This window comes from Peromyscus maniculatus, chromosome 21 (assembly GCF_049852395.1).
Source record: "Peromyscus maniculatus bairdii isolate BWxNUB_F1_BW_parent chromosome 21, HU_Pman_BW_mat_3.1, whole genome shotgun sequence".
NCBI classification, from domain to species: Eukaryota; Metazoa; Chordata; class Mammalia; order Rodentia; family Cricetidae; genus Peromyscus; species Peromyscus maniculatus.
This window is the reverse complement of record NC_134872.1, coordinates 26452446-26464755: the sequence shown is the minus strand read 5'-3', so window position 1 is coordinate 26464755 and position 12310 is coordinate 26452446. Positions and strand designations below refer to the sequence as shown.

Below are 12310 nucleotides of genomic sequence, written 5' to 3'. Positions count from 1 at the left end.
TCTCCTTATCTGAAAAGTGGGATAGAAGAGTGCCAGCCAATGGGGAGTGGGGAGGATGGAAGGCGCCGCCCTCATCATATGTGTGGCCTCAGTGCACCCTATGAGCCACTCCAGGAGACAATGACAGCAAGGGTACTGGGGACAGCGCTGTAACTGGGGTGGGAGTCTGTCTGGCCTCCCCCAGAGTCCACAGGGCTGCAAGACCCGCCCTCTCTAATCCTGGGCCTCCGGAATGAATTTGGCTGCTTTTAATCTCAATCCTGCCCCTCCCCCCTATCCCCTTCCTCCCTCTCCCCCCATCTCCTGCTCAGTCCTCGCCTAGGTGTCGTCTGATTTTCTCCATTTGGGACATTCCAGTTTCTTTCTTCACAGCAAGGAAATCAACCGGCAGGCAGCTGGAGTGCTCATTAAGGGTCCCAGACCATAGAGAGGCGCTGAGTCAAACCACATTCTCAGTCCCCACAGGTTGGTCTTTGTCCAGTGATGACCCATCTACCAGCTCCTGGGCCCCTAGGAGCTAGCTGCCCTCGATTGCTTCTTCAGAACCAAGTGTCCTTCCTACTGGGTCCCTCTGCTTGGCCTGCCCTCCCAGCAGCTCCCTCTTTCTCAGCCCGACAGACTTGATCTCTGTCCTCTGCACACTCCGCTTGGTGTCTTTCTGGATTTCAGGGAACCAGCAAACCATTGCACGGGCCCCTTCTGAAGACCCTCATTCCTCCTTCAAGGAGGGGCTCAGGCTCACCTGCCCCAGGAATAATTGCTACCCCAGGACCCCGGGGCATCATCACCCCCTGCTGGTGGGGCCGCTTCATGCATTTTGGTGTCTGCCGCCTCCTGAAGGTCTCACAGCAGTACCTGGATGGCCTTGGAGCCTGGATCTGGCAGAGAAGAAACCTAACTGCAGGGGGTGGTGTGGCTCATGATAGCAGCGGGAATTTAATTTTAGTCCCTAAGCCCTCTGGCTCCCTGTGTCGGTGACATAAGAGCAGGGGCTCACTTCACAACCATGTCACAAAACTCTTTTGAAACAAAACAACGCGCCCTCCCTCTCTCGCCCAGGTCATGCCTCACCCATTCCTTATTTTTTAATTAAAAGTTATTTATCATCGTGTGTGAATGCGCACGCACACACGCAAGTGTGTATGCACATGCATGCCCGTGGAGACAGAATACAACTCTAAATTGAACTTACTCAGCAAATGCTCAGGCTTACTCAGCAAATGCTCTTACCCACTGAGCCATCCTGTCAGCTCTCACCCCTTCCTCTGCTTCTTTGCCTGTACTTGGGAAACCCCCCCCTCCGGCGGTGGGGGGGGGGAGAGACAAAGGATGCCTCCCTTTCTAGTGGCACTCGGGACGCTTTGGCAGGCCTCACAGTTGCCCATAGTAATGGTTAGTCTTATCAACTTGATTGAATGAAGAAATGTCCAGGAGATGAGTGGAAGTGCACCTGGGTGTGTCTGTGAGGGTGATTCCAGAGAGGATGACATAGGGCAGAAGAGCCTGGGTGAGCGTCTGCAGCTGGAGGTCCGCAGGGAATTGGAGGGACACACGGAAAGAACTGTTTTGTCCCCTCCCACCAGAGGGACTGAAAGCTCCGAAACCGTGAGCTGAGCGGACATAAGCCCTTCCTCGCTTCTGCTGTTTCTGGCGGGTTATTTTTGTCACAGCACCGAGAATCACAGCTGACCCAGCCTGCTCAGGGCTTCCCCATCTGGACTTCTTTCGAGACTGTCACCATATCCACTGCCTGCCCAGCCGGTCGCCGGCTCCTGTGTCTGCCAAGCCCTTTCCGTGAGACTAGAGTGCTTGTGGAACTCCAGTTCAATTTTTATTTAATTCCAATAGAATACGTCGCATATGTTAGTGATTACAGGATGACACCATGTGGCCTTTGAGTATCCCTCCAGCAGCCCCCAGACTGCAGGCCTCCAATTGGCCAGGGTTCCATGGCAGGACGGCTCCCTCCAATACCCACTGACAACTGCCTCCAGGAGTCACCACCCCTGCAGCCGCTATGTCCTCTCATCCCTGTCTCCAACACCAGTCAGAGCCATGGTCCCCAGCAGCCCCTTGTCATTTCCCATTGGAGGGATGTAAGTACCTTCCGTTCAACCCTTTGGTGGTTCTCCATTTCCCCCTTACCCATCTAGCAATCTCTAAGGTCTTTCTGGACCTGAGTTGCCCATCTCATCCAGCCTCACCTTCAACCATGCCTCTCTCCCTGGTCCTCATGGTTTAGGTCTTCATTCACAGCCCCAAGGCGGCACCACCCCACCGCTGGTTCCCCCAGCCCCTAGAACCCGTTCCCTGGGGGGTGGGGTGTCTTAGCACAAAGCCTCATGCTTTACCCCCTTGTGCCAGGCAAACTCCTACTCACTCTTTAAGTCCTGGCCCTAAAAATCACTTCCTCAGGAAGCCGACCTTGGTGCCACCACCATAACATTAATGTAACACATTTCCTGACCACTTTCCCTCCGTTACGGTGACGTTTCCCACACGATACGGTGCCTACTCATTTTCTCTCTGCGTCCCACTCAAGTTCAGGAAGGTTGAAGTGTTCCCAAGGCACTTTCCCCACCCCTGACTGCCCCCCACCCCCAGTCAGCTAGCTCTTGGTAAACAGCAGCAGGACATAGTGGCAAGAGGAACGGATGCCAGGGTAGGGAGGCTTAGCTCTAATACTGGATGCCACCACGTGGACCTGAGCAACCTACTGCCCTTCTCCAGACCTCAGTTTCCCCCCTCTGTAAAATGGGGTCACTTCAGATCATCCTTGGGGTCCTTCTCCATTCTAGAGGTTGAGGTCTTGAAGTCATGAGCTAACTAAGCTACTGCTTGGAGCAGGGGACTCCCCGTGAAAGACAACAGTGACCTGGGCAGGTCCTGAGCACTGGAGCCCTGGCACAGGGAGGGCTTGGCAAGGGTTGGGCGCACATGGGAAGGTTTGCAACTCTCTTCACAGTCCAGCCAGTACCCTCCCCACTCAGCCAACCAGCAAGACTGCCCGAGGCCTAGGGAATTGTGGGTGGCCTGCCCGAGCCTTCTGGCCAGTCTAGGCAATGAGCTGTAGCAGGAGGCATGGGGTGCCACTCACACAGCAGGGACTTGTCCCGGGGCCACCCTCTATGCTGTGGCCTGCAACTTCCCCCATGGGGTCACCCAGAGAACTCTAAAAGAGGTACCCCAAAGAAACCCAACTACAGGAGACCCAAGCCTGTTAGACCTGGCTAATGCTTGCCATCGTTCTGTAAGCTCAGAGAGGGTACAGTATTTGTCCCAGGTTGCACAGCATCCAAATAAATCTCAGAGTGGGTACAAAACCCCAGGGCTGCTGGCTTTTAGCACCCTGTTGGTTACTATCCCACACCTCCTCCTACTGTGTGAAAGATACCCCCCACCGCGCCCAGCCCCCCCAACCATTCCAGGCCAGCCTCCTCCAGGACCTTGGGTCCTCCGTGTTGTTCAGATTCTCTTAAGCCACAAGCCCTCTCCATCTTGAGGCGCTCAGCTTTCCCTCCTGATCACCCCCACCCCGCCCCACTAGAGTGTGCTTTTCCCGCCTCTCTAGGGAGGACGCCACTGCCTCCCTGTGCCCTCTCAGGACTGCCCCAGCAAAGAGACAAGACACATTAGTAACTTTTGATCTGCCTGGGATAGAGCACTTTGGAGGGAGGGACGGAGGGAGGGAGGGACGGAGGGAGGGAGCGCTGCATCCTTTTCCCAGTTGAGAGGAGGAAGTTAGGACCCTTCCAGCGGCCACAGCCGGAAGAATCAAAGGTTAACGGGACCCTAAGGAGGACAGAGACAGGCAACTCACTCTTGGGCCCCAGGGGCCTGGACCGGCAAACAGGGACCAGCAATGAGCAATCTACTTAGAGGCTGCCCCTTTAGGTCATTAAATGGCTCACCCTCTTGCCCTGTTTCCAAACGTGACCGTAAGAATCAGGCAGCACCCACCCTCGTGGAATGGAGAAGACCACCAGAGCCCAGCAAGCCTCCCCTGCCTATTTCCCACCAGCCCAGGCGGCCTCCGCGCACCTTTTGCGCTCCCTGCCTTCCTCCACCTGACTGTCGTGCGCACAGGGCGCCCCCAGAGAAAGACTTTGGGGTCTCCCGGACCTGGGAGGTCCTACACATGCTGGCCTGGTGCTCTGGATCTCTGGCAGCCCAGAGGCGGTCCCTTCCCTCAATCCTAGTGCAGACAACCTGGGGCGACCGTGCAAGCGAGCCAGCGAGCGCCCGCCCGCCCGCAACGGCTCCTGGAGTCCCCGGGACTGTACGAGGGGGCGCCGCGGGGAGGGGATAAAAGCCAGCAACAAAGGGCACAAACCTCGTCCAGCAGTTGGTTGACTCGTCCCAAAATAGCTTTCTCCATTTGCTGCTCCCCGCGCTCCGCTTCCAGGCGCAGCACCCGGGCCTGCAGCTCGGAGGTCCGAAAGTGGGCGAGCAGGCTGAGTGCCAGCGAGCACAGCGCCAGAGCCAGCAGTCCGCAGCACCCGGGGCTCGGCAGCCTCGTGCACTGCTCCGCCAGCGCCACCGTCCCGGGCCCGGGCGCGCCCAGCTCCCCAGGGCCGCGAGTGCCGGTGGCTGCCGCTTTGCGGGCGCGCTCCGCCACCATCCCCTCGCGTCTTAAGAACCAATAAATAAATAAATAGAATAAATAAAAAAACGAGATCCAAGAAGCACAATCCCAACAGTGAGGCAGGGGGAACGGGGGGGCTAGCGTGGCCGGAGGACGTCCCTTTCCTTTGCTCTCCAAAGAGGACAGAAAATGAGCAGTCGGAGTAGGGGGACAGCCGAGAGCCACCAGCAGGAGCGATCGGGGTACGCCAAAGTAGGAAAAATGTTATTTCGAAGATTGTCCCAAGTTGGGGGATCTGACCCCCTCTCCCGCTCTTTCTCTTCTCGCTTCTGCAGAGTCCTCGGGCTGGTGCGACTCTCGGGGTCCTACTAGGTGTCTTGAGTCTCCGGGGCGAGCGGGTGTCAGTCCCCAGGCGAAGGGGCGCGCATGCAGGGCTCCATGGGCAGAGGTGGGTCGTGGCCGCAGTGAGCCGTGCTGGGGCCGATTCCGGCGCCTCTGTAACTTGACACAGCCAGCGCGGCCGCGCGGATCGGATGAGCGCCGGGCGCTACTTCCCAAACTAATCTCCCGCGCCCCTCCCTCGCCCTCCTCCTTCGCCCTCCTCCCGCTCCTCCTCCGCCTCCCGCGGGGCCGCGGCTGGGGGTTTGTTTATTTATGCAAAGTCGCCCGGGGTGGGGGGCGTGGTGTGTGGGGCCCGCCGACCCCCGTAGCCCCTGTCCTGAGCTCCCGGTGCCCTTTGAAGTGACACTTGGGGTTATTTATAGGCGGGGAGGGGGTGTGGAGTGGAGCGGGGGGGGGGGGCTGCGCTCCTCTTCCTTTGCTTAGATTCACACTCAAGACCCGGGGCATCTTCCTCAAAGTCATAGGGACCCGACATCACAGCATCCCGCTTTCCCAGAACATCGGGGACCCTCCGGGCACCCAAGACCCAGCATCACAGCACCCTGCTTTCCCAAGGCCTCGAGGACCCTCCAGGCAACCCGTTGAGACACTGTCAGGGCACCTGCATGGTTCTGCACGTCCTGAGCTGTGAGATCTGCCGCGACTGCATCAGACAATCTCTCCCTCATCCATCCCCAACCAGGTATCTTTGTAGGTGTCTCTGGTGGGACCATGATACCAGCCACAGATTCACTCGGGAATGGAAAAACCAGCGCTTCGGGGCAGCGGTATTGGCGCCCTTTTCTCTTTCAGGACAGAGACCTTAAGAATTACAGAACAGAAATGTATCAGGAATCGAGCCCACCACCCAGGTTTACTCTAAGATGTCTAACAGGCAAGGTGTCTCCCTTTCTTACCCATGTTGATCTGAGACCCATAGCCTATTAGACTACCTAGGAGTCCAAGCCATCAAAGGCCAACAATTACCACACCCTCACACCCAAGCTTCTTCCCCCATCTCCTCTAGAACTAACCCCATCTGGCCTGCGTGGCTTCCTCTTCTGTAGAAGAGCTCAGTGGCCTTTGGGCAGTCTGCATTTGGAATTTTCCTCTTTTCTCACCCTCTCCCCGTTAGCGACTTCTGTCACTCGAGTTCTCATTTCCTGGTGCTTCTAGAGATTCCTGCAAAGGAGATGGTGTGTTGAGCTTTCTGGAGCATGGGGCAGGGGAGGGGAGGCTGGCCCCTGAGCTGTGGAATGGATGTGGAAGTGTCAGGGCTGTTGGGGTGGGTGCCCTTTCCTCGTAACGGGGCAAACTTTACGTTTTGCATGTTGAGTGGTGGGGAGGGCGCTTAATATCTAAGGCATGCATTAGTGTACAGTGCACATCTCTGGACGGGAGCTTGTCATGTAGTACTCACGCTAATTAACGTAAGCCTGCCTGCTAGGTAGTAAGCCACCGTGGAGAACTGGAGGGCTAGGAAGCAAGGCAGTGGGAAGGGCTGGTGGCCATAAAGTCCCTGTGGCAGCATTTCCCTGGTGTATCTATCTCATTAACAAGCAGGCTTCCGTGACCCCAGCCCTGTCGAGAGATGTCTCCACCAGTACGAATGTCTGAGAAGACCGCCACGTTAAGGACCGCTAGGGGGCGCTGGAGAGTTTCTCAGCTGGGATGTTCTCTGCAGCGACTTGAGGCTTCTCTGTGCCCTGCCTGGGTCAGTCTAAAGGAAGGCTCGAACAGGGTGTTCAAGGAGCTGAAGCAGCAACACTGAAGACGTTTGGGGCTGCAGCATTGTTGAGATTGGAATTTCAAGGTTCAGGGTGTCACGGTAGTCTGAGCCGAGCCCAGCAATGGGGGAAAAATGTCTAAACCCAACGCTCTGAGAGACCCCATGCAGTCAGAAAAACTATCAAAACAAAAGTGCCCTTTTCTGACAATGGGTTTAAATTAAACCAGGTGTAGTGGCACATGTCTATCATCCCTTGGGAGATAGATGCAGAAGGATGGCAAATTCAAGGTCATTCTGAGCTACAGGGTGAGTCTGAGGGCAGCGTGGGCTGTATGAGATTCTGTTCCAAAGAAAAACCAACTAAATAAAACGGGCTTATAATAAAGGATCTAGCTTTTCTGGAGGACTTTAATGAAGAGATGAAGTGTGTGTGTGTGTGTGTGTGTGTGTGTGTGTGTGTGTGTGTCTGTGTCTGTGTCTGTGTCTATATCTCTGTGTGTGTTTTGAGACAGGGTTTCTCTATGTAGCCTTGACTGTCCTGAAACTCACTTTGTAGACCAGGCTGGCCTCGAACTCACAGAGATCCACCTGCCTCTGCCTCACAAGTGCTGGGATTAAAGGTGTGCACCACCACCACCACCCCCAGCCAGAGGAGATGAATTTAAAGCACACAGTAGGCACTCAATAAATGGCATCTCGTAGGAACTCGTGGCTGCTGGTACCAGCTCGTCCGTGCCTGGACTCTTCCAACTGTGAGTCAGTTCTGTTCAAGCCAGTTTGAGCTGAGTTTCACGGTGGTGTCCACCCACCTCTGTCTAGGGATCTCTTGGAGGTTAGTGGATAAAGTACCACAGAGATACAAATTCCCATCGTGCTCCAAGATGACCCCACTCATCCAGGAATCGGAGAGGCCTCTAGGGGGAGTCACCGCTCTGCCTTCACCTCACTGTGGTGTGTGTGTGGGGGGGGGCGGGGGTTAGTTCATATGTCCTCCATGGGTTGATTTCCATCCCCCACACACCCCAGCTCACTTGCCCCTTGCTTCTCACCCAGCTGCCTTCTTGGGGCTTCTGAGAGTTCCCCTCCCTCTCCTCCACGGAGCCTCTTCAGTTCTTTCTGCTTTTTGGTCCCTTGGTTGGCGCCATCAATGACACCCTGTGGCTCCTGCTGGATGATTGACCTCTCCTCACAATGATCTTGGCCCAGCTGGCCCTGGCCTGAGGCCTGACATCACCTGATTTGGCCCAAGGCCACCCTTCACTCAAGCCTGTAGTACCCATGAATCCCTGTAGCACCCATGAATCCCTGTAGTACCCATGAATCCCTGTGGTACCCATGAATCCCTGTGGTACCCATGACTCCCAGTAGTACCCATGACTGGCAAAACCAAGTTAAGTAGGTCCAGACTGAGAACCTGCCCAACCTCCTGGTCCATGTTTCTTTCCCAGCCTCATGGTCACTGGCAGGGCAGCCCAGCTTTTCAATCCTGTTCTTGAGTCCCGTGAGAGACAAGCGTCGAGGGAGAAGGAATGTGGGCCATGTTGGCTTCGTGGAGTCCAGTGAGTTACCAAACAAAATGAAACTTTCACCTGGCACATGGAAGCCGCTGTCTGTGGCCTGAATCCTATCCATACTCCATCTATGTCTGTCCTTTCCTAAGTTGGGACTTCCCAGAGCCAGGCAGGGGGGTCCTTGAGGCTCACCCTAGAAGGGGTGGTGGGCTTGAACAAGAAAGTGAGTGGCACATGGGTGGGTGGCCTTGAGGCCTCGCTCTCCCCTGGTGATTCTTAGCTGGTGCCTCTGTGTCTACTTATGGGACAGGCTGGTGAGCACAGAAAGGAAAGGACCGTGGAGGGGACAGGAGCCAAAAGTCCACTCACCCACCAAATATGCACGGAGCCCTTTCTGGAACAGGGCTCTGTGATAGTGTTGGGGACACAGCTGTGGACAAGATGGATTAATGGCTGGTTGACGTCATTGGATATGAAATGCAGGACACAGTGGGGGTGGGGGAACGGCAGAAGAGGATCCCCTATAAGACCTGTGGTGTAGGAGCTGATGAGCAAGCAGAGTCGGCAGCTGAAGGGCTTAGGCAGAGCATGCCGAGCAGAGAGTCCTGCCTGTGCAAAGGCCCGGAGAAAATGAAGTGCCTGGAGCTCTGGGGGAGGTGAGCGGCTCACGGAGGCCGAAACTCGGGTGCAAAGGAGAAGGAACTGTGGACCAGGCATCTGGAAATACCTTCTCTGAAGCCCCCCACTTCTCTCCCACACAGCCACGTGGAGTAGGTCATGGGCTGTGACCCTGCAGAACAGGTGTGAGCTGAGGCCAGGAGCTGCAGGTACACAGGAAAGGGGCCTGGTAGCTTTACTGAATGAAGCCATACCAAACTCGGAAAGTTAAGAGCGGAGCCCGGTGTGGAGGTTACATTGATGAAAACACATAGGCAGAGGGGCTTGGAGCAGTTGGGTGGTTAGGCTTTCCAGGAGTGTGGGTGCAGGTGTGTGGATGCTCCCCAGCTGCTGTTTATTTAGGCTCTTACCCCATGTGTTTGCCTCTATCAGCTGTGGTGTTTGGGAACTGTGGTGGGTTGGCATGAGAATGTCCCTCATAGGCTCAGATGTTGGAATGCTTGGCCTCTCGTTGGTAGAACTGTTTGGGAAGGATTAGGAGGTGTGGCCTTGTTGGAGGAAGTGGGTCACTGGGGTGGGCTTTGAGGTTTCAAAAGCCCATACCATTATCCAGTGTCTCTCTGTGGCTCTCTACATCATGCCCATGGATCAGAGGTAGCTCTCAGCTACTGTAGCTCCAGCACGGTGCCGGCCTGCTGCTGTGTTCTCTGCCATGATCCTCATCTGCTCACCCTCTGGAACCGTGAACTCCAAATTAAGTGCTTTCTTTTCTTAGTTGCCTTGGTCACAGTGTCTCTTCACAGCAATAGGAAAGTAACCATCTTGGGCACAGGAGATGATGTGCATTTCTGAAATCACATACAGGCAGACACGTACAAGATGAACAGGTTTGCCTCCGGAGATTCACAGGCTATGTGTGCATGCTCTCCCCAGCCCCTGCAGTGTGTGTGTGTGTGTGTGTGTGTGTGTGTGTGTGTGTGTGTGTGTGTGTTGGGAATATGCTCATACACGTATCCAATGTATCCAGTAAAGGAGTATGTACTGATCTCCGTGCATAGCCTGTGTGGTCTAGATGCATATGTGAGAACATGTACCTGCCTCTGAGTGGTCAGGACTCAACTGTGTGGAGTAATGATACCTTGGGAATGAGAGCCGGTGTCTCAGTCCTCTACAAGTGCACAGCAAACAGCTCTAAGTCTTAACAGTGATGTATGACTTCTCTGAATTCTCTTAGTTGGCATGGCTCAGCTGAGTGGTTCTGTTGCTCTTAGCTGTGTGGTTGGGTTTCTTCTTTTTTTTTTAAAAAAGATTGATTTATTAAGTATTCAGTGTTCTGTTTGCATGTACACCTGCAGGCCAGAAGAGGGCGCCAGGTCTCATTACAGATGGTTGTGAGCCACCATGTGGTTGCTGGGAATTGAACTCAGGACCTCTGGAAGAACAGCCAGTGCTCTTAACCTCTGAGCCATCTCTCCAGCCCGTGGTTGGGTTTCTTGTGGGGCTGCATTGTGGAATTTTGGTGGAGTGCCTCTCATCTTCCAGGTACCATTGAGATGGCCTCTGAACATCCTGTGATCCTTCCTGGCTTTCCCTGTAGCATGAGAACTGACTTCCAAAGGCAGGGTTCTCAGGGTGTTTATCAGGCCTCCATGTGTGTGATACTTGCTAATGACCAAAACAAGTCACACGGTCAAGATAAGAACTAGCCCAGGCTGTGGAGGCCAGGATGTGTGTACCCTAGGATGGGCTACTGGGCCTCACTGGAGGGTCATGTGACCCTGGAATTTAGGATTTGGTGAGGGTTATGATTAGCAGAGGCCACAGCCACCTGTCAGAGCCAGGGCCTCCCCACGGCCTTCTCAAACCACATCTGGCTTGCTGACTTCTTCCAGGAACAGCTGGAGACCCAAACAGACTTCATTCCTCAGATCTCAGAGAATTTGAGAATTCCATCAATAAGTTCAGTTTCTACTTGGCCTTTCTCCAAGGCCAGACAGACCTGGATAAGTCTGGGCTCTTTTCCATTCTTTTTCTTTCTATCCCCACACTTCTGTATCCACGTTTGCATGCATGTCCAGGTATGTGCAGGTGCACGTCTGCATGTGTGCATGGGTGTGAAGGCAGAGGACAACCTCCTGTGTTGTTCTTCAGGAGACATCTACCTTCCTTTTGGAGACAGGGTCTCCCGCTGGGACCTGTAGGGCTCTATCTGCCTCTGCCTCCCCAGCACTCAGGTCACAATCACATGCCACCGTCCCCAGCTACATTTGCTTTTAAAATCTGAGCTACAAGGAGAGCAGTTCCTGTGCCTCAGAGTCATCATGAGAATCAGATGCAGTGACACCCACCGTGTGACGTCAGCATGGAGGACTCAGAGCAGGCTATCGTCACTATGAGAGTAACCACAGAAACCGAGCACCCGCAACAAAGCTCACGCAGGACAGTGATCCAACCAAGGCTCATGCCTCCCTCATGTCCTGGATCTTTGCAGCTGAGAGGAGGACCACTGTGGGCCCTTTTGTGGGTCTAGCGCACTGGCCGTCCACCAGTCCACACCTGTCACTGAGTTCTCTGGGAGGCGAAACCCAGAGCCAAGCTGCCACAGGGAACTGACTGTGTGAGCAGGTGCCAGCAACACAAGCAGAAAGCCAAAGGAGGCAGGCAGATGGTGAGTGCCTTGGGACTTGAAGAGGAGGACAAGTTACTGGTGGAGATGTGGGGGTGGGGGTGAAAGTTCAGAAAGGCTTCTAGAAAGAGGAGGCCCTGAGCTGGGCATTGGAGCATGGCAGGATCCCCATGAGAAGACCGGGAGAAGAGCTCCATGGTTCCTCCCCGACCACGGTGTGTCACCTGGCTTCCTGATAGCAGGGGCCCCAACAATTAGTGTCTTCCATCGTTCCTTCCTCAGATGGGATGGCCTGGAAATGGTTGGTACACATGCTGACACTCTTATGCCTAGACCATTGGCAGACATCACTAATCAATGACAGAGTAGCACTCTCAATATGCATGCAAACACACACACACACACACACACACACACACACACACACACACACACACACTTAGGCTTTTCCACGTAGGAGGCTCTTATCAATCTATTAAGATTGGTACTGGAGATAAAAGCATTTTTTTTTTTCTGATTCAGATTGAGTTTGAGACATGGCCCCCAGGACTCTGGGTCCTGACTGCGGTCTCTTCAGACCATGTACCCCTCAGTCAAGTCTGACCTGAGAACACAGCCTCCTAGCTGGCAGGGATGGAAAGGGTATGAACTGCTTCTTGGGGAATGCTGAAATGCTGAAATGCTAACATGCACGCAAGGCCCTAACAAAGCAGAAAACCCAGGAGAGAGGACGGCAATGCATGGTCTGCAGACGTCAGGAACCATGAGCAAGGGCATCATCCATTGGGCCGTTTGCTGCTTTTCCAAGGCAGAACAATCATGGCGGAGCACAAGAGCCCAGAGCTTAGAGCTGCTGTCTG

General features: G+C 54.7%; 1 protein-coding gene across 1 annotated transcript in view; it reads right to left on the bottom strand.

The window, feature by feature from the left end:
• LOC143269867 (collagen alpha-1(XIII) chain-like) overlaps positions 1–5158 on the bottom strand; it is a 53516-nt gene extending 48358 nt beyond the window's left edge. The window contains exon 1 of the mRNA XM_076557088.1: positions 4334–5158. Coding sequence (XP_076413203.1) covers positions 4334–4621 — 288 coding nt within the window. The 5' untranslated portion in view covers positions 4622–5158. The remainder of the gene's footprint in view (positions 1–4333) is intronic.
• Positions 5159–12310: the final 7152 nt, after the last annotated feature.